The 22,340-nt window shown below is 49.6% G+C and overlaps 1 protein-coding gene across 1 annotated transcript; it reads right to left on the bottom strand.

The window, feature by feature from the left end:
* Nucleotides 1–184: 184 nt before the first annotated feature.
* Tgfb3 (transforming growth factor beta 3) lies at nt 185–22,131 on the bottom strand. The gene is made up of 7 exons (XM_021202163.1): nt 20,635–22,131; nt 12,662–12,825; nt 12,211–12,340; nt 6,423–6,530; nt 4,691–4,862; nt 2,323–2,476; nt 185–1,357 (listed from the first exon to the last, which is right to left on the bottom strand). Exons 1-7 carry the CDS (start codon nt 20,984–20,986, stop codon nt 1,199–1,201), a joined length of 1,239 nt encoding a protein of 412 aa, XP_021057822.1. The 5' UTR covers nt 20,987–22,131; the 3' UTR covers nt 185–1,198.
* Nucleotides 22,132–22,340: the final 209 nt, after the last annotated feature.

Here is a 22,340-nt window from a genome sequence, read left to right on the forward strand (position 1 = left end):
TGTGTTTGAGAATTATGCACCCTGCAGGAGGGAAGTGTGCCCGGACAGTGGTGCAGTTTTCTCAGTGAGCCAGCCCAGTGTACCCATCCCAAAGCACGATGGAGAGAGGTTCTGCTGAATTCCTGTGCTCTCTGAATGAGTAGATGCCAGTGTGCAGTGAAAGGAATATCTCTGGAGTCCGACATACACCTTATAGTGAGGTCTTTACTGTTCTAGAAGAACCTTCCAGGAGATGAAGTCATCCATGATTCCCCCAAAAAATATTTATTTATACAAAGATTCTGAGAGTAATATCTGTATTTGTCTTTATACTTCAGTCTGTGCATCTGAGGCCGAGTTATCATGTCAGACATGGGAGGCTCCCCGGATACTCGGCATGTAGCACCTGCTTCCAGGATCACCCGGGGAGCACAGGGTCTAGGGTAGGAGGGAAATGGTGCCCCAGGCTATGTGGACCCAGAATCCGGAGAATGCACCCTGACCCGGAAGGTGTCTAGCCAAATATCCAAGGGGAAATACGGCCAAGAAGGAAGGCAGAAGGAGGGGCCCCGAGGGAATACACGAGAGAACCAATTCTGACCTCTGCCTTTGAGTCCAGCATCTCTAAGGGACCTGAGATAGCTAGTTGCTGGCCCAGAAACTAATTACATGATCTGTGATGACTCATGATGCTGATCGAGGTGAAAAGACAGTTTGCAGAAAGAACGAATTGTTCTTAATTCCAGGCAGTGCAAGATATGATTCCAGGGGACTTTGGCTTGGTAAACTGAAGAAAAATGCCTGCCGCCTCTAACGACATCCCGATTCCCTAGAGCAGATGTACTGCAGTGAGCAAAGCTGGCCTCAGATCTGAAATGCCTTCCAGTCCGGCCTTCACCTCTCGTAGGGTAGCCCGAGGCCCATTGCCACTCACAATGTCCACTCGCTAACCATTCTCCACCCCACCACCTCTGCCTGCACCACAGAAATTCCATGTTCTCCACAGTGTGCCTCCCCCTAACCAACCCACACTTTCTTTACCACAGTGATTCTCAAAGCTAGCAGAAAAAAATGTTCCAGAAGGAAGCCTCCCTCTCGGCCTTTTGCCGGGAGCCAGGGCTTCTGGGCTCCAGGCCTCTAGGGTGAGGTCTGACGCTCTGGTTTTCCAAGGAGCAGCAGTCAGTGGTGGCAGTTTTCCCTCCTCTGTGGCAGGCTGGCCTCAGCTGCACTTACAAGACTTCACCACCATGTTGGACAGCTGCTCTACCTTGGGGGTTCTGCCCACATAGTACAATATGGTCAGGGGCTCCAGGTCCTGGGGTACGCAGCATGGCGAGGCAGATGCCTCTGGGTTCAGGGTGTTGTATAGTCCAAGCACCTGTGGGTGGAGTCACACATTTAGCAGGAGAAAGCCAAGCCTTGAGCCTGTGACCCAGAAACCATGCGAGCTGTGGGGACTACCCTAAGCAGGCAGAGTGGCCACGGAGATCTGTTTAAAAGGGATTGTGGGAACAGTTTGGATAAGAGACTAGCTGCAGTCATTCAGTGTGGCAGAAGGCATAACCCATGGGCTGGATTATGTTCCTAACTGAAGCATCCGACCGAGCAGTTGATTTGCAATTGGTAAGAAACTCCTCCAAAAAGTCTTCCTGTGTAAGTTTCCACATTGGTAGGTAGTGTTCTCAGTCAGCACTGCCTTGGCACATTTAGTCGTTGTGAGAATCTGTGTGCCGCAGACAGGATGGAGCAATGATGTGCTGCCTGGAACTGGCTCACAGCCTACCGCCCTACTCAGCATCCCCCCCCCCTCCCCAGGAAGGCAGGTTGCAGAGGCTGTGGAGCCTCCGTCCTTTCTATTGCTATTCTTTCCTACATGCATCATGCTGTCTTAACAGAGGTAAAAACTGCTCTGGGCCCCGCATCTCACCAACCAGGTGCATACATCTGTGACCCAGAGTAACATGTGACAGTTGAATAACTTCCATAGTACAGAAGCTTTAGACAAATAAAAAGGATGCTTGATACTATGGTGGGAACTCTGCATGTGTGTGCACATGACTGTGTGCATGTTCAGGTAAGTGTGTTTGCTAGAGACTGAATCCAGAGCATTGCACACACTAAGCATACTTTTTACCCATGTGCTAGCCCCCCTGGTAGGGATTTAAATTGCAGAGCACAACTGAGTAGCATTGGACCAGCCTGCCAAGATCAGAACGTTGTTACAGGGATTTTTCTCATCCAGGATTACCACTCATTCAACATTCAATCCTTCATTCACTCGCACTGGCAAGTAGCCCAGTCAGGGAGGCCCCAGTACCCAAAGAGCATGCGCCTAGCTCATACCGTGCTGTGGGTTGTGTCCGCGCTGCGGAGGTATGGGCAAGGGCCTGAGCAGAAGTTGGCATAGTAACCCTTAGGTTCGTGGACCCATTTCCAGCCTAGATCCTGCCGGAAGTCAATATAGAGAGGGCGCACACAGCAGTTCTCCTCCAGGTTGCTATGACAGAAAACATACATAGGAAATCAACAAAAGGGAGCATGATGATGAAAGAAGTCTCACGTGTGTCTTCCTGTCGCCCACTGAGGCACTTCTGCCATTATACGAGGTCATCATTGGAGGTAACTCTAGTCCATTGAATCCCAGGTTTAAATGCATTTGGTTACATCCATGACTCCCAGGTAACCTGGGTGGGCCTAGCAAGCCCCTCCAATCCTATCGTCTGCAGAAATCCATTTGGTAGTCCCTCCTCATCCTGTGGCCATAGACCCTTGACTTCAACGGCTCTCTAAAGACACCAGGAACTCACAAAGGCAGTTTTAGGCAAAATCTTCTTGTAGGTTTTAAGACTGAACCATGACAGACTCTAGTGTTTGTCTTTTAAATGGCTATTCTCAACTCTGTCTTCTTTGACTCCTCCCATTGCAGGGATACTCACTTTCTTGGCCACCCTTGAAGGCTAGGGCAGCCATGTGACTTGATTAATGGCCAGTCAGAACTAGAGAAGTTGGCAGAGAATAGGACGAGCTCTGGCAACGGCACTTGATTATTTAAAAAAGTAACAGCTGGAAGAGGAAGGCTGTTGGCTCGGGCCTCTTTTTCTTAAGCATGGACAAGTTACCTGGAGTTTTAGAAACCCCCATGACCACGAGCAGGAAGAGCCCATGCAGGAAGCAATCCAGTTGAGGTCAGAACCCCCATCTCTTCAAGGGCAAAATCAAACAGCCAGACCAACCTTAAGTCTGCCACAAGGAACCCCCTAGGGCTGAAGCCACTGTTGTCCACAGCCAAGAGCATTCACCCTGATTGACAAATGGACACACAGAATGGACATGCTTGTCAGCCTTGAAACAGGTGGTGGCAACCACACCACCTCTTCCATATTTCCTGAGCTGGCCATCTCTAACCGTACATTTAGTTGTCTCAACCAAACTCCATACAGACATCTTCTCTGGCCAATTGACCCTTTCTGCTCCTCTCCATGGAAGTGCCCCCCACACCCGAATCCTTACATATCCAAACTTCACCCATCCTTAAAGGAAGGCTTCAAGGAGTGTTCAAACCCCGGCCTTTCCTGTGTCCTTGAATGTATTCCCAGCTCCTAGTCTGCAAGAACATCCTTCAGACCCCCTCCCAGTGTCATTTTCCTCCTGTTATTCCTTCCCACATCTGTGAGCAGTACAGCTATTCATAAAGAAGAGAAGCAGCCTCTGTATAGAGCAGGTCCCTTCTGAGGTCATTGGTGATTTCTCTAGCCCAAGAGCTCTGCCGTGGATGGAGACTGTCCTGTCTTCCCCATCCAGTAACACCCTGCAGCCCTGCATAGCTGTGATGGGTCCTGTTAATTGTCAGCTTGAAAGAATCCACAATACCTGTGAGAAGGGCCTCTGGGCGTGCCCTATGGGGGATTATCTCCATTACAAGAATTGACCTGGGAAGACCCACCCACATGAGTAGCACCATTCCCTGGGCTGGAGAATGTGAGTCGGAGGAAATGAGCTGAACACTAACATGCTTGCTTGCTTTCTTCTTTCTTTCTTTCTTTCTTTCTTTCTTTCTTTCTTTCTTTCTTTCTTTCTTTCTTTCTTTTTCTTCTTCTTCTTCTTCTTCTTCTTCTTCTTCTTCTTCTTCTTCTTCTTCTTCTTCTTCTTCTTCTTCTTCGTCGTTGTCGTCATCTTCTAATTTTGAATATAATGTGAGCGGCTACTTCAAGCTCCTGATATACCCTGATGTCACCTTCGTAATATAGAACTGTGACTAAAATAAGCCCTTTCTCCCTTATGCTAATTTTTGCAGAGTATTTTATCACAGCCATGGGAAAGAAGGTAACCCAGCAGGGAGCCAAGCACTTTTTCAATGGACTCCTACATTAGTGTCCTCCCACCCCCACCCCCATCCCCATCCCCAGACACATCTTGCAAGTACTTCAAACAGGAAGACTTTCGAGAAAGCTTTCCCTAGGCATCCCCAGTGCCAACATCCCAGATTCTCCCCCTCATGCTTTTCCTCACTTCATCCAGACCTGACCAGGGCCAGGCTACTGAAAATACTGGGGCTCCCAGAAAAACAAGAAGTTTGGAAAAGACTTCCAGTCTTGTTTCCTAGACACATCTGTGACAAGCATCAGGGACCCTTGGCTGAGTGGGACTCAGATCTCAAGCCAGTACCCCAGGATGGAAAGTTGACCTCACCCGCTATGGGGCCAAGGCTCACCGGAAGCAGTAATTGGTGTCCAGGGCCCTCTTCTTCCTCTGACTGGCCTGGCCTGGGCTGTCCAGTCGATGTGGGGGGATCATCATGAGGATCAGGTGTGGGTTGTGGTGGTCCTTCTGCCTCTTGAGTCGCCCCAGGTCTCCACGGCCATGGTCATCTTCATTGTCCACTCCTACAAAGGGAAGTGAGACCACAACCTCCTGTCTAAATGCAAGCAGTACTTCCACACCCCATCTTAGCCCATCACTGCCCAGCCAAGATGAGGGACAGTACAGTCCATGAGGGAGGAAGGCACAGGGCAAGTCTCATCCCCACCCCCAAGACGACACAGACTGAGGAGAGCAGCCAATGTCAGAAGCACTCAGTAGTTACCATGGATACCCCTCTAGACAACTAATCTGCACAAGACCTCATCACCTTCTTGGGATGGATGTATCCTGGGCTTCCTCATGGAGTCATGAGTCTCCCCAGCACTAGATGGGTACCTGTCAGATAATCTGGGGCTGCCACTTCAGGGTTCGGGTTTGGGTTTCCTGAGAGAATCTGAATTAGTCACCACACTACAGAAGTCCTAACAATGTAAGGTGTTGCAGTTTGCGATAGCCTATGTGGGAGCCAACGCAGCTAGACGTCAGAACTGTTGCCATTCCTACCAGGCTTAGGGCTTCAGAGGTGCTCTCACTGAGAAATTCAGATGAGGAGATAGAACATGAGACAAGTTTGGTAAGAGAGCCCAGATTATGCTGAAAAGAAGACCAGAGCCTGACCCAGAAGGCTTTGTTCTAGCCGGGAATCTCCTTTGTAAAGGACAATCATTGGCTACTGACTATCTTTACCGGGGCAAGAATGCTTGGAATCTAATTTAGTTACATGAGGAACTTGGATCTTAGGAAGGGGCTTTTGGGTGTATAAGATAAATAGAAGCCCTAGGTGTGTGGTACCCTTTTTTCGAAGTCTTTATACACAAGGGACAAAATTGGAGTGGTGGTAAGGTAACACCTTAGCCTAACCTGTATGTGAGGATGTGGTTAGGCACAGTGGCTAGGTTGTTAAACTCTTAGCTTTAACAATTAAATATGGAAAAAGCCGAACCCATGCAGAATAAGGGATGGCTGAGGCCCAGGCCCAAGGTCTATGCTAGGTCAAGAGCATCTTTCCAATCTCTCCAAATAATCCCACAGTCACCCCACTTCTCAGGTGCCCAAATGGAGACAGGAAAGGAAAAGAGAGCTTCCCTGGACCCCAGGAAGCTGCATTTATATTAGAAATGGAGAAAAGACTCAACTTCCGGTACCAACTCTATACCAATGCCCATGGTCAAATGCACAAGCTAGGAAGCAACCATCCTAGCCGAGACAATTCCTCGGCAAGGGTCAGGAAGGTAGGTCCAGCAACGTCTGAAGCTCGGTCGCCAGGGCACTCATGTGCAGGCCCCTGGAGTTCACTTCCTTGAGGAGAGGGGAAGGCAGCTGTCATTTACTGAGTTTCTGAAAGAGGCTACTCTTGGCCTCGTTTCCTGGACACCTGGCCTGCGGGGTTTCTCCCCTCCTCAGGATCCTGCTGCCTCTTAGATGCTAGCGGGTTCTCTCCAAGTGGAATGCTTCTGCTCAGTGCTTTGAGGACAAAGTCACGCAAGTGCGGAACAGTTAGCCATCTCTACAGAGAAAACTGGTTCCTTTTCTTGGGTTCGTATTATCTGTTCCCACATCCCACCACACCTCAGCATCAGTACCTTTGAATTTGATTTCCATCACCTCATGAACATTTTCCAGTATGTCTCCATTGGGCTGAAAGGTGTGACATGGACAGTGGATGCTGATTTCCAGACCCAAGTTGGACTCTGCAAAAAAAAGACCAGAGTCAGGGAGGAAATACTGAGTGGCAAGGCAGTGTGTCCAACACCCGGGTAAGGGTAGAAATCACAGGTGACAGGAAGAACTCACAGAACTCAGAGTGAGCTTCCTGAACCGGGTGTCACATTCCACATATTTCCATTATATTGTGAACAACAAGGTGGGGTGTAAATAGTGGGCATCCTGGAGGGTGAAAGTAGCCATCCATTTTCAGTGGATGATGGGAAGAGATTGTCACCTATGTACATGGGACAAAAGGGCAAGGACACAAGACAGGAAGGAAACGCTCACATCACCTCCGTGTCGTCTGAGACAGAAGGTATTTGAGTCAGCCTGCTGAATAGGATGAGAGAAGAGGCAGGGATGGGGGGGGGGCGTGGAGGGATGTGCTAAGGGAGAAACTGAGAAACCTCTAAGAAGAAATTTTAAAGAGTACAAAATGGCAGACTGAGTGACAGGGGTTAGGAGAGGGAGTCAGAAATCAATGCCTGAAGTCATTCATGCTACCTACAGGTTCATAAATGACATTAGCATTTCTACCATCACCATGAAGACTGAGAAAGGGATTGATTATTCCAGAGGAGGTAATGGGCATGTTGTGGTTGTATGTGGTGGTTATATGTGGTCATAGTTTCTCTAAGGAACAAGATGTCATGAGGTAAAAATGGCATAGAAGTCTCTTTGAAAAGCCTGTCACCATGATGGGAGGTTGATTGTATGGGTGGCTCCCAAGGTGAGCAGTGTGGGAAAGCAGGTGTGAGCACAGAATAGTCAGATCTGTCACCGGTGGCCCCAGAGAGCCAGACTCAAGGGATCGACAGCATGGGCTCAGATGGGATGAGCTTGGGGGAAACCAGAGGTGCCAGAGCTTGTTGTCAGACAGTGAATGCCAAAAGGTCAACTCAGGCCTTTCCTCCTCTTGGCTGCGGGCTGGTGTTTTGGCAAACAAAATCAAGGCAGCACAGACAGTGGTGGGAAGGGTTGAGTGAAGTAAAGAGAAAAAGGAAAAACAGAAGGAAGTACAGGTTGGGTCCTGAGTTCAGTCTTTACAGGGGTGTGTAAGCAATAGAGTGGAGTTCAATTCCCAGAACCCACAGGAAGAGCCAGGCGTGCTAACACATGCTTGCAATCCCAGAACTGGGGAGCCAGAGCTGAGAGGATCTTTGAGGCGCTCTAGGCAGCCGTTTCAGCCAATCAGTGAGCCCCAGCCCCCAATGAAAGACTGTATTGCAAAACAAAAACAAACAAACAAAACCAAAGTAGATGACTGTGATCTCTGGCCTTCATATGTATGTGCACACACATATACACAGGCACACACACACACACACACACACACGCAGAAGTACATACACATGCACACAAAGTAACTGAAAAGTTCAACAGAATCAAAGAGTTCCAGAGAAAACCAGGTTGGGTCTGGTACAATCAATCCTGGTGGATCCAGGCTCTGTTGATCCCAGGGTGGATGGTGGATGCTAGCTATGGGCTGGTGTAGGAGAGATCACAAGAGACGGACCTTTCTAGGTTAACATTTCAGTGACATGATTGGTTTCGTGGAGTCACCTTAGTGGTTGATTATCTCGCTTCAGGACCAACCTGATGTCTCCCTAAAATCTATTGTCATCAGGGAACACTCCAAAATTCACCTGCTTTGGCAACCCTTCTCCAAGACAAATTGGTACAGCCATGGTGACCCAGAACAGCGTGATGTAAGCCTGGCATCCCAAGGGTACAGATGCCATGAACTCAGACAAACTGTCTCACCCCTTCATAAACCCCAAAGTCCAACCAGATTGCTGTCCCAAAGAGAACTTCAAAAGCACCTGTTAAGCTTGGTGGTCTCTGTCCCCAATGGTCAGCTCATCAGGGAAACAAGTCGTGATGCTCTGTATACTCTTGCACCAGGGAGTGGCACCATTTGGAGGTGTGGCCTTGTTGGAATAGGTGTGACCTGGTTGGAGTAGGTGTGTCACTGTGGGTGTGGACTTAATACTATCACCCTAGTTGCCTGGAAGTCAGTCTTCCACTAGCAGCCTTTGGATAAAGATGTAGAACTCTCAGCTCTGCCTGCGCCATTCCTGCCTGGATGCTGCCAGGCTCCCACCTTGATGGTAATGGACTGAACCTCTGAACCTGTAAGCCAGCCCCAATTAAATGTTGTTTTTTTATAAGACTTGCCTTGGTCATGGTGTCTGTTCACAGCAGTAAAACCCTAACTAAGACACAAGTCAATAGAACGAGGCAGCTGAGCCTCACCTAGAGAAGCCATGACCAGGCACAAAGGCCTCTCCTTGGTGTTGGACAGCTGGTAGAAGCCATAGTAGCTACAATGAGCACACACGGCATTTTCTGTTCAAGGCTATCCAAGGTGGGGTGGAAACACACTGGAATAAGCAAGTTCTATGATTCTGTGTGTTAGAAAGTGAAGAAAGTGTGTTGGAGAAAGGAAAGGTCAAAGCGCACGTGGGCAGCACTAGATGGTAGCCTAACTTGGCCTATGACTCCGAGAAGATGACAATTACCAACATTTGTTGACATTCCTATCAAACTGCTGTGGGGTTTTGTCAGCAATACAGTTCATTTAGTCTCTACCATAATCCTACCAACTAAAAACATCACTGAGATCACCGAGGTTGGAGCTATTAAGTATCTTACCCAAGATACCAAATCAGTAAGTAGTTATTTCAAGATCCAGATAGAGAGCCTGTGGGTTCTGATAAGAGATCCCACACTATGCATTTTGTTTGTTTTAAACAAGGGCTCACCATATAATAACCCAGGCTAGCCTGGAACTCATGGTCCCCCTGCCTCAGCTTAATTACAGGTGTGTACCCCCACTCCCAGCTGAGATACTATGCACCTAGTTGTCAGGGACAAGGAACAGGCACCAAAAGGCACCATAGACAACGCTCCTACAATCATCAGGATGCAAAATGCCCGTGCTTTCTTACCATGCCAGCTGACCTACATCGCGACACTACGGTACATCCTACCAGCCTGGTCTACAGAAAAGCTGTAGGCTGTATGGGTACCGGCAGAGTGGGTGGAAGGACCTGGGTCCTCTGTCCTGGAGAGACCGCCAGAGCGCAGCCTGGGCACCTGGAGCACACAAACTCGCAGATGCTTCCTGACTCCTAAACCACAGGTGTGACTCAGTCCTCGTCAATCCACACCGCCAGCTGCTCCAGCTCAGGAATCTGTTCGCTGCCTGGTTTGGGGCCATGAACTCTGAGGAGATTCATGAACAAAGGCCTCAGCTACTTCCCCCCCCCCCCCGAGGGAAGGGAGGGGTGGGCAGAATTTGCCTAAGTGTGAACTGAAGGTTCCAATGAAAAACAAACCTCAGGGTTGGCAGCAGCGGGGTGGTGGGTGGGGGACCCACAGGTTCTATTATGAAATTATCTTTTCGGATGGCTCAAGGAGGCTGGAAAGCACGTTCTCCACAAACTTCTCATCGAGTTCTGCAGCTGTGAACAGAAGCCCTCCAAGTGCCCAGGGCTTCAAAGGACTCCAGGTGGCGATGATTAAAATCAGGCGAGGAAACTAAGAGATGAATTCCACCCAGCCCCTTTTTCTGGGCCCAAGCTAAGCACCGAGTGGAAAGCCGCCTGTGCCGGGGTTGCTTTGTTACCACCATTGGCTGAGTCCTGTTGTGGGTCACAGGCTGCATTACCTATCTTCCTAAAATGGCCAGGACAGGGTCTCCAGCCTACGGTGTGTCAACTCAGTTACCAAACAAGGTCCCATAGATGGGAGCTTAAAGACTTGACTACCTACAGAGTCTGGGAAATCATGGAGGTGAGGGAGTTACCTCAGAGACTCACCCACTGGGAGCACCGAGAGCATGGGGGGGGGGGTCGAGCTGGGGGGGGTGGGGAAGACAGTGCACAGCACATTTTAAAGGGTAGCTACTGGTCATCTCTGGTATACTGTCGGGCCAATCTTCTAATTATTAGTCAAGAAGAATATGGACTCTTTGGCTTGGTGTGTTGCTGTTATTGAGACATACATAGCCATGGCTGTCCTGGAACTCACTATGTAGACCAGGCTGGCCTCGAATTCACAGAGCTATGTCTTGCTCCTGCCTCCAGAGTGCTGAGATTAAATGTGTGCACCACCTCAGCCAGCCCAGTTTTATGAGAAATCGCTCGCTCAGCTTTTACTACCAAACAAACAAAACTCCAAGTGGCCAAGAGTTAAATGCAAAGGCAGGTATCTTGTGACCTCTGCCTTCAAACCCCCCATCCTGAAACATGAAGGACATCTGCTCATCAGTATGTAGCTGGACTGGCTGGATAACAGCTGACGGTAGTAGAAAACTCTTGATGGGCAGAGGAGAGACCCTGTATGTAAGGCTCCTACCTCCACCTTCACCACCATCACCATTAAGCTGTCAGAGTAGGAAGCACCAAGATGGTGTCATGAGACACCAGACTTAGTTCTTAGGGGACAAAGGTTCTAATCCAGACCAGAGAAGCTCAGACATCCACTCTGGTCCTCGGCTTCCTTACCTGACATCAGGAGAGTTTATTCTTACAAGGCACATTGAAACCCACACAGGTCTCTCAATTACACATGACCCTTAAAACCAACAGCTCTGGGAGGCCTGCAGGGTGGAGCATTACTTCATCTTCCAGGTGAGGAGACATAATGAGTGGATATGATACTTGGGTCAGGTGGCATTTGAGGGAAGTGCTATAGAGTTCAATGACCCCAGGCATTTGAAATTCAATTAGACCGCACAGAACCTGCCCCAAATCTCCTCCTTTTCTAGTCTTCCCTCTTCCAACAGCTGGTGATACCAACTGGCTGCTCCATCCAAAGCCTTCATGTCATCGGAGATTGCTCTTGTGTCTTAACACCATACCTCATCCTGGCCTATTGGCTCAACCCCCAGATTACAGAACGAATCCAGACGATTTCTGTACCCATTGCACTGCCCGCATCCACGCCCCCCCCCCCCGCCATCCTTGCTAGGCCTGCTACAAGGCTCCCTAAATGTTTTCCTTGCCTTTTCCCTTCACTTTCCTGGCAACCGGAGGACTTTTGTTAAAGGCTGCCGCATTGCGCGCACATGCCCACCTTGCTTATAGCATTCAGAACACTCGGAACAAGTCTTAAAACCTTTCTATGGCCTGACACATAGTTGACCAGATGGCCTCAGCTCATGGTCTTCCGGACTGTTCACTGCTGCTACAGCAGATCAAACTGGGTTCCGCACAGGGGCCTGCATCTTACTGTTTCCTTTGCTTAGGTCATCCTTTAGCCTAGTCCCCTGGCCTTAAAGGGCTAGCTCCTTCTCATCGCCTGGATTCACTGTCAGGCTCCCTTCCCCACGGAGGTCTCCTTTAAGTAGCCAGTGTTAGCGTTCCCAGGCATCATTGCCTAAATTCTTTAGTTTTCAATGCATTCTCTGACACTCCTTTCTATGCCTCTGCCACCTGGATGAAAGTCCCATGAGATCTGAGCTCACCTGTCTTGTTTGCTGCTGGATTCCCAGGGTCTGACTCAGCACCAGCATTTAAGGATAGAGTGGAGAACAGGGTTAAAGCAACTGAGTTGAGCCCAGATGTGCGATTCCCCCGAGTTCTCTCCTCTTCGCTTTCATGAGGCAGAAGGAACCTGGGACTCCTTCTGAAATGTTCCTGCTAAGAGTTTACCTACCTCTCCGCAACAGCCACTCGCGCACAGTGTCGGTGACATCAAAAGACAGCCACTCAGCAGTGCCCCTCGTGGGCAGGTTCTTGCCACCTATGTAGCGCTGCTTGGCTATGTGCTCATCCGGTCGAAGTATCTGTGGGGCAGAGGAGAGAGTGTGTATCTAAGGCGGGGACAGAGTACCAGGGGTGGGTGACAATGCCAGGTTGGTGAGGCAAGCAAGGGGAACTCAAAGGCTTCTGCGCACCACACTTTCTGTGTACCTCGGGTAACGCAGCCCTCTTAATGAGAACACCACACCCTCTGTGTACCTCGGGTAATGCAGCCCTCTCAAAGACAGAGGCTGGGGGGGGGGGTTCAGCTTCAGACTAAGGTCTATCAAACCCCACACTCAGTGAAGGCCAGACATGGAGGAGGAACTGACATCTACTATATGGTCTCCAGCCAGAAGGAATACCTGGAAGAGCTCAATTCTCTGCTCTGTGCGCTTGGAGCTGGGGTTGGGCACCCGCAAGACCCGGAACTCTGCCCGGAACAGATTGGTTCCATTTTTCTCCACTGAGGACACATTGAAACGAAAAACCTTAGAGGTAATTCCTTTGGGGCAGACGGCCAGTTCATCTAGAAGGAAAAGCAATGGGGAGAGGCATGGTGAGTGAGGACCCCCAGAAATGGTGCACCACCAGCAGCCCCACACTAAGTGGCCATGGTCCTGTTTATGACCTTCCTAGAGGTTTAAGGCCTCCGACCTGAAGGTGGAGTGCAAGGAAGATTCTTGGTGGCCCCAGAGTTATATAGAGACCCAAATAAGGAGCAGGGAGACCTTGGAGCCCCAGGACATGTAACTGAAACTGAGCCAGTCAAGTGTAATTGTCCCCTTTGGCCACTTTTACACATAAAATAAAATCTTACACTCTATGTGTATGTGTGTGGACCTGAGAATGTGTATGTACACCACATGTGTGCAGTGCCTACAGAGGCCAGAGAAGAGCGTCAGATCCTCTGGGACGGGAGCTACTTGACAGGGATGCTAGGGTTGGAATCCAGTCTTCTGAAAGAGCCTTGAGTGCTCTTAACTGCTGAGCCAGCTCCCCAGCCCACCTCCCACTGTCTTGCTATCCCAAAGCTGCTAAGTGCTTCAGACTAAATTTCTTAATTTTTCAAAATTATAGATTTTGGGTTTTTTTTTAAAGATTTGTTTATTACATGTAAGTACACTGTAGCTGTCTTCAGACACACCAGAAGGGGGCATCCGATCTCATTACAGATGGCTGTGAGCCACCATGTGGTTGCTGGGATTTGAACTCAAGACCTTTGGGAAAGCAGTCGGTGCTCTTAACCGCTGAGCCATCTCTCTAGTCCTAGATTTTGTTTTTTTTTTTAACCAGGCCTGGCAGCACATGCTGTAATGTCAGCACTTGGGAGACTGAAGCAGGAGGATCTTGAGTTTGGGCAGCCTGGGCTGGGTGGCAAGTTCCCAGCCAAGCTAAGTTTCCAAAACAAACAAACAAGCAAACAAACAAACACAGGTTTCAAGAAGATGGCAGCTAGTAGCTTATTTTTCTTCTAGCTAGCTGATTCATTCATGGTCTTGTTCAGTAGGTATCGATTGATTTCTCAGACATGGATAGGGCTGGAGAGGTGGCTCACTGGTTGAGAGCACCTGCCGTTCTTCCACAGGACCTAAGTTCAGTTCCCAGCACCCATGTTGAGCAGTTTGCAACCAGTTGATTGTAACTGTAGCTGCAAGAGATCTGACATTCTCTGCTGGCCTCCTTAGGCTGGCCTTGAACTCACAAAGATCTGCCTGCCTCTGCCTCTTGAGTGCCGGGATTAAAGTCATGTGTCACTATGCCCGGGCAGCCTGCTTTCTTATAGAACTGAGGACCAGGGATGTCAGCACCTACAATGAGCAGGGCCCCTTTTTCCTGTTAGTCACTGGTTAAGAAAATGGCCTATAGTTGGATCTTGTGGAGGCATCTTCTCAATTGAGACTCCCTCGGATGACTCTAGTTTGTGTCAAGGTGACATTAAACCAGCCAGCACAAAAGGTCTCTACGCTTGGTAGCTGCTTACGTCATCCCATCATTCTCTTCAGCCCCACCCATCAGCCAGACAGCAGCTGACACTTTCTGCGGGTCCAAGCCAGACAGAGGAGAGCAGAAGTCTCTTTCTCTTCTGTGCTCCTGAGTCCTTTACAATGTCAAGGTCTAAGAGCATTAACTCCATAGAAATCCTTTCTACACAAAGGGTAACAACAGTCGGGACTTGAAATTCAAGCTCCTAGATTCCATACAGTAATGGATGTGGCTGGAATGAGCGCATAAGTACCCCCCCCCCCAGGGGTGGGTCAGGAGTCATGGACTATGTGGGACAGATAAGAACCCAAAAGGCAGCAAGCACAATCCAGGTCTTGAGGAAGGGATGAGTGGGTGTCTCTGGAAATTGCCACCTGGTGGGCCTGAGGTTGGCGGTTAAAGGAAAATGAATGGAACAGCTATAGGAAACAAGTTTGTGAATCCCGGCTAATGAAGCCCTGATTACTAACGGGCCTTGAAGGCACAAATACTGCCAATTAGTCTCTAAACTGATCCAAATAGGACCAGAGAGAGGCGTCACTGTTGTCACCTCTCGTATGCATATGTTTAGAGGGCTGCTAGAGGTGGAACCCAGAGCCCCTCACAAACTAAGCACATGTTTTTAAAAAAATACTTTCTTTCAAGTTTTAATTATGTGTACTTATGTGATCGTGTGTGAGTTTGCATACACAAGTGCAGTGCCCAAGGAGACCATAAGAGAGCATCCGATCCCCTGGAGCTAGAGTTAGAGGTGGTTGTGAGCCCCCTGATGTGGGTGCTGGGAACTGAACTAGGGTCCTCTGCGAGAACAGCATGCATTCTGAACTGCTGAACCAACTGTCTCTCCACAAAGCACCCATCTCGTACCAGAGCTACATCACCAGCAGTTTCCTGTGTAAGTTGACAGGTTTGTAACTCTGGATGTGGACAAGCCCTTGGACCAGTGACCCTCTCGGGGAACTGGCCTGGGCAGAGATGTCCTCAATCTGGCCTCTGTAATAACTGTCTGTTAGGAGAGGATGAAGGGGAGTCAGGGCAATATATGCCCTGCTATAAAAGGCAGAAGAAAGCAGCAATTGGTGACTAAGGAGGATGGAGCCAGAGTGGGGAGGAAGTGGGGGGTATCCAAGGAAACAGGAACAGTGATACCCCTAACAGAGTCTCGGGACACTCTGGTGACTGTTCTTGGTAACTCTTGCTTTGTCATGTACCATCCCCACCCCCCCAATGAAAATTTTAAGGTGATTTCAGAAAAAATACAGAGCACTTGGAAGGTGGGGGCCAAAGGAGCAAGATTCTGAGGTCAGCCAGAACTGGAGAGATGGCTCAGCGGTCAGAGCACTGGCTGTTCTTCCAGAGGATCTAGGTTCAATTCCCGGAGCCCACATGGTGGCTCACAACTATTTGTCAATCCAGTTCCAGGAGATCTGACACCCTCTTCTGGCTTCTGCAGTCACCATATATACAGTCATACATGCAGGCAAAACACCCATATACCATATCAAAAACAAACAAACAAACAACAATTAAAAAAATATCTGAGATCATGGGATGCCAAAATGGTTTTCTGAGTAAATGTGCTTGCTGCCAAGTCTAAAGACCTGAGTTTGATCTCTAGGACTCACAGTGGAGAAGATAACAGACTTCTGAAAGTTTCCATCTGGCCTCAACTCATGTGCAAGCCAACAGGGGTTCCCTGACACATAAACAAATATAATAAGAAATGTTTAAGAGTTCAGAGCCAAGCTGAGCTCTGTCGTAAGACCCTTCCTCAAAACAGACAACCAAAAATAGCTTAAAACAGTTAGTGGAATGAAACGTGCAGAATAAATAAGCAAGATACACGATATACCACCTTACATCGTTATGTAGCTCTTCTAACAATACTTGAAATTAAAGAGAATATATAAAATTTATCATTCTCCCCATGGGGAAATGGACCATCAGAAAAGCTAAGTGGTTTTCTCATAGCTACACAACTAATAGGGGGCAGAGGTGGGACTTGAACCCAAGTAAGACTTGACCACACCCCATTTATTGGATCTGAGACCCTGGAAGTCAATGTGTACCTGGGTGATAACCCAGTGGGAAGATATTAATCATTTCAGGAACAAATCTGATGGAATTCCTTGAAGTGGCCTGGCATCCCAGCATTGCTGTTGTCAGTGCGCTTAGCTCTGCTCTTGGCCTTCAGGGGTTGCATGCAGGAGTCTCCCGTGTGAAACATTGTTTCTGACTGTGCCCATTGCTCGGAACACTGCATGGTAACTAACATGCCTTCATCTATTTTGCCTTAGGAAGTAAGAATAGCACAGGACCCACAAACTGCATGCACAGGATTCCCAGAGAACCCAGGAAACTGTCTATGTAGTTAACTGGCTCTTAAAATGTTCTAGACAGGTGGGTCCTGGCCTGAATGCCTCACCTCGTTTCTGTGGGAGCCAATGGAGGGATGGTTTGAGCAATGGGGCCACCTGGAGAATATTTAAGGTAGTGAACTCTGACCCCACTACTCAGCAATAGACCCACTGGGTGGGGTTCACAGCAGGTTCCCCTAGTTTTCCAGATGTTTCTGGTGTGCAGCCAGAATAGAGAAACAAAGTTTATCATTTTCTGAGAAAGGTACCATGATTTCAAATGCACCGGGAGCCGAGCCTGAGAGAGGATTGCTTGGATGGTCTCAGATGCTACAGGGAGTAACCTTGAAGTGAGTTAGCTGTGTTGTTTAGCCAGGGTTTAAAAAGTTCTTGCATTAGAAGCTTATAAACATTTTAAGTCTGTGTTACAAGTTGGGAGGTTTCACAGAAATTTCCAGATTCTCTGCTATCCTGGGAAATGATAAGATATAGTCGAGCTGGGCCTACATTCCTGAATACAAAACTCAGTCAGAGCTCCATGGTAGTTTCCTCGTTCAGAAAGCTGCCGGGGCTCCAGATCCTCCCACCCCAAGCCTGCCTCCTTTCTCTATGACCTGAAGTTCTTTGCCTCGATGCCTGGCCCATGGCTGCTAGATCCATCTGCACCCCCTACCTACTCTCTGAAACTCTTCCTCAGAAACTTTTTGCTTGGGCCACCTCATCTTTAAGCTTATTGAAATCACAAGTCGCCCAAGATGTCTCCATATTCTCCCTATTATGTAAGGGAGAGGTGGAACCCAGGTGTTCTCCTTGGGTTGCCAGAAACTTCCTATTTGTATAACAATGATAGCCATGGCATATGAATTCCTTCTACGTGGAAAATATCTTGTTCATAATGGTTATTTTTATTTTATGTGCATTGGTGTTTTGCTTGCAATATATGTCTGTGTGAGGGTATTGGATCCCCAGGAGCTGGAACTACAGGTGGTTGTGAGCCATCATGTGGGTGCTAGGAATTGAACCCAGATCCTTTAGGAAGAGCAACCAGTGCTCTTAAGTGAAAAGCCGCTGCCTCTCCAGCCCCTGTGGTAGTCTTCCTGCTGGGGAGCCCTGAGCTTGCTTTAGCGCTTTCCTAGACTGATAAAGCAAGAGTCCCACGACAAGGCACAAATATGTCCAAGCCAGAAGATGAACAGGATGCTTATGTTATGGTTGTGTGGATGATAACAGAAGTGAGAGCGCGGTATCCTCCCCCAAGTCGGAGAAAGCACCTACTCATTTCCCATGGCAACCAACTTCCTAGAGAATTGTGAGATTACCGAGTCTTGCCTCTGTCTCCTAGCAGACACCCAGGCAAATCATCCATTCCAAGTGGAAGGGAGCTGAGAGATGACCTCACACGAGGAAATGGAGGCTCTGGGAAGACACACCACATGGCTACGCTGGCTTATCCTGATTGAGGCTGTCTGTGTAAGAGAGAAACGAAGCCGGTTCCCTGAAGCTGAGTTCGGTGAATATGTACAGCATATGAATCTCTTGCCCTACCCCCAACAGTCAAGCTGAAACAAATCCGGTCTATTCCCCAGCAACGGGGTACCTGGATGACAGAAGCAGTGCCGCTGTCCTCTCCTTGGGGGGTTAACCTAAGATTCATCTGTGTCACAGGCCAAAGTTCTACTAGAACCTGAAGATAAAAGGTGGCCTTAAACATGTGTGTTGCACGCCTTTGATCCCCACACTCAAGAGGCAGAGGCAAGCTGATCTCTGTGCATTCGAGGCCAGCATAGTCGGTCTACAGAACAAGTTCTAGGACAGCCAGGGCTACACAGAGAAACTGTCTCAGAAAACAAAACAAAACAACAACAACAACAACAACAAAAAAAAAACAAACAGAAGTTCAGGACCGGCTTGGCCCTCTGCTCAGCAGCAGCCATAACCCTTTCTGTGCACAGTGTTCCTTGTGCAGCCAGGGTGAGCCACACACCTGACCAGCTGCAGGGCGGGCTCAGGTTGGTGTCTGTTCCACCACCATCTGACCTGTGCCAACGGCAGAGTGCCTGAGCCTGCTTGCTAATGGTACTGAGAGCCTCTGTGGCATTGCCTATGTCCCACTGAACCCTGGCTCCTCCTTGGCATTGAGAAAATGATCTTGTTCACTGTGCCAAGTTGGCACAGGCTGGACAGCTACTCCATCGCCCCCATGTCCTACCCCCCCATCTCAAACTTCCCTTGATGCTACAGCCTGGGAACTGCACAACATCTGGGGGGGCAAGGGTGCTGCCCTGGCTTTGTCTGAGGCTACACCCTTTGTACCCTGGATTTCTGCACAGAATCCACATCCACACCTACCTGTGTGGCCGTGTGCCCACATGAGGCTAGCTCATTGTCAGCTCAGGGCTCTAGACAGAGTGGGCCCTCATGACTCAGAACCCCTTTCCTCAGGCTCTCCTCCTGACCTGTCTGAGTGTTCCGGGGGCCACTCTCTTACCCTTTGTTTTCCTAAGACTTGTAACCTTCTCTGCTGTCCGTGGCTACTATGACTTGCTTTGGTAGGTGACCGAGGGGTCAAGGGTTCATGCCATCTAGTGCTGGATGACTCTGTAAACTGTGGTCACCAGTCAGTCCCTGAGCTGACCCCGGGGAAGCAGACCCTAGGCAGGGAGCTCTAGGTCTTCCCATTTCCAGTCTCCAGCCAGGTTCAGGAAACTGCCCTGAGAACACGCGTATCCCTAACCTCCAGAAACTACAAGTTTCTTTCTGCCTGCTATAGACTGGCTCCCTTCTAGCCTCTGCATCTTCCTTGAGAACCGCTCCACCCATTGGCACCCACTCAGGTTCCTTCCCTGCAGCCAGGTTTCTTTAGCCTCCTGCTGTTTACCCCATGGCCACTCTGACTGTGCCAGCCCTCCTGGCTCCTTCTAAGCCTCCTACCCCAACTTGGACACTGCCCACCTGGGAGGTGGGCCTGGGCTGAAGTCACCGGGGCACGGAGGACACCTGCTGGCAGGAAAAGCAAAAGGAGCAGCACAGCTTTCCTGGGCTGTCGGTTTCTCCACATCTGCCAAATGTCTCTCTCTTGTATTGAGGCTTCTTAAATCCCCATTCAGTAAACACACATGACTTCCACACGTGTACAAACACACACAGGCGTCTCACTCAGAAGCTCCTCCGCAGACAGCAGCCCCCTGGGAAGAAGCACTCCCAGACACACATCCCCATCACCCCCGCAGCCATCCCTCCCTCCCACACATCTGTGGCAGGCAGATGCCTTGGGCTATCACAGAACCTAGATCCTGGCCTCCCGTGTCCATTAGCCTGAGAGGCCCCACTTTACACATATGAATCTATCTACTGTGTAATGTAAGAGTTCACATTGCCCCAAAGTCTACGTATGTGGGAATATACATGTATTACCCTCCCCCTCCCAGCTTATGTGGGTCACGTGTGTGAGTGTGTGTGTGTGTGTGTGTGTGTGTGTGTGTGTGTTAGAATGAAAGGCTTCGGTTGGGCTTCCAAAAAAACTTAACAAACACAAATTTGAGGCAGGTACACTGTGTTTCCTGAGAGCCAGGAAACTGACCCAGAGATGCAGCACAGAGAGCCAGGAAAAGCGAGGGTAGTATGGAGATGCCCAGACTCAGAAGATAGGGAGGATTAGGGGGCCAGCCAGCTCACCACTTTACAGAATTCATGTGCTCACGGTGAATCTCTATGTGCTCTCACACAAAGATGTGCAAGAACATGTTTCCTTAGGTGGCACAATACAATTCCCAGTTACTATCCACCAAGGATGCCGTAGGAGTTCCGAATGCGACTTGGCTCTCACCAGAGTCTCTCCTTTCCCACCCACCTACCCAGCTGCAGCTGCAGTGCCTGACCTCTGTAGTGAACCCTGGGGTGCTCTGCTGTGTAAAGGGCGCCAGGCCCCCCTCGGTGAACTCCCATTTCCAGTTCATCAGCTCCAGAGCAGATACCCAGCAGGCATTTGGACTTACTGTGCTCCGCCAGCCCCTGGATCATGTCGAATTTATGGATCTCTTTGGCATAGTACTCGGACTCCGAGGTCTCCTGAGTGCAGCCTTCTTCCCTCTCCCCTTGCATCTCTTCCAGCAACTCCCGGGTGCTGTTGTAAAGTGCCAGGACCTGATAGGGGACGTGGGTCATCACCGACGGCTCAGGGGGGCTGGTGAGCCTGAGCTTGCTCAAGATCTGTCCCCTAATGGCTTCCACCCTCTTCTTCTTGATGTGGCCGAAGTCCAACGTGGTGCAAGTGGACAGAGAGAGGCTGATTGTGGCCAAGTTCAGCAGGGCCAGGACCACCAGAGCCCTTTGCAAGTGCATCTTCATGTGTGAGCCCAGGAACGAGGCCAGGGGACTGGGGAGGCCTGGCAAGGAGGAGACCCCAGTAGAAAGGGGGAGGAAAACCAGGCGTCCTCCCCAGATCCCAAAGACTGAGGCTTGGCAAGAGGGTGCATGAACTCACTGCGCTGGGTGAGCTTCAGGACTCCCAGGAAGCGCTGGCAACCCCCGGACGAAGTAGCGGGACCGAGTGCTGGGTAGCGCTGGGATCCTTGTCCATATGTCTAAACAGGTTCTGCCGGGCTCTGACTCCCAGCAGGCCAGGTGGAGGGCAAGCCGAGGGTTGGGAGGGGTGGCAAGGCAGCTGGGAGTGGGAAGAGAGCTGGAGTTTTTCCTTAGGTAAAAATAAATAGAGCGGATATCTGATATCGCCAAACGCGCTGCTTGGCGAGGAGAAAGTGAGTATTTTAAAGAAAGTGCAAAAGAGCCATGGCTGGGTCCCAAAAAATCAAGCTCTTTGCCTTGCCCTGAAGGGAGAATAAGAAAAGCGAAATGGAAAAGAGAAGGGGGGATAAAAAGAATGTTAAAAAAAAAAAAAAAAAGAATCACCAGTGGGTATGTGGGGAGAGGCAGGGCCGGGCGGCCGCAGGCCCAGCTAAAGGTGGGGGCAGTGCAGGACACACTTGTCTCTGGAGCGCTCCATTCATGCTTTCCCTTTTGTTTACACTTCCTCGGGGGCTTTCTAAATGACTCTGTTCACGCTGCCTCTCGTCTTCATTGGCTGGGATGAGGGATTATGTACAACTGGCAAGCTGGGAGGGCAGGCCTCCTGGAGACGGCTCCGATAATCCACTTGGACCCACGGTCACCAGCATCTCAGCTTGTCTTCTCTCTCGGCCATGGCTTCTGTCCCTTGCTTCTCTTTAGGAATTTAAAAAGAAAAAAAAAATCAAAAGGAAAAGAAAATAGAAGCCGATTCACCGCAGCTGACTCCGGAAAGCGTTACTCCGTCCTTCGCAAGGCTCTTCCCGTGCGTGTCTCGCCTCTCTGTGGCTCAGCCCCCTACACTCGGCCCTCTTCTTCCCTCCCTTTCTCTCTCCCCTTCTCTCTCTCTCTCTCTCTCCTCCCTCTCTCTCTCTCTCTCTCTCACACACACACACACTGCTTTCTCTATTTCTCTCTGCTGAAATTTTATACCTCCCTCCCATGACGTATCGGCCTGGGGTGGGGGAGGGAGGGAGGGACCAGCGCACACAAGCCTCTCTCGCTGCACGGTTTTAATGTTTTAAACAGGCACGGGAAAAGCCGAGCCCATTTGAAAAATACTTTGTGAGTCCTCTGGTTCGACGTGGTAACTGAACTTTTTTTTCCCCTCCTCTTGGAGTCATTCCTGCTACACGTT

This window comes from Mus pahari, chromosome 7 (assembly GCF_900095145.1).
Source record: "Mus pahari chromosome 7, PAHARI_EIJ_v1.1, whole genome shotgun sequence".
In the NCBI taxonomy this organism is placed as follows: domain Eukaryota; kingdom Metazoa; phylum Chordata; class Mammalia; order Rodentia; family Muridae; genus Mus; species Mus pahari.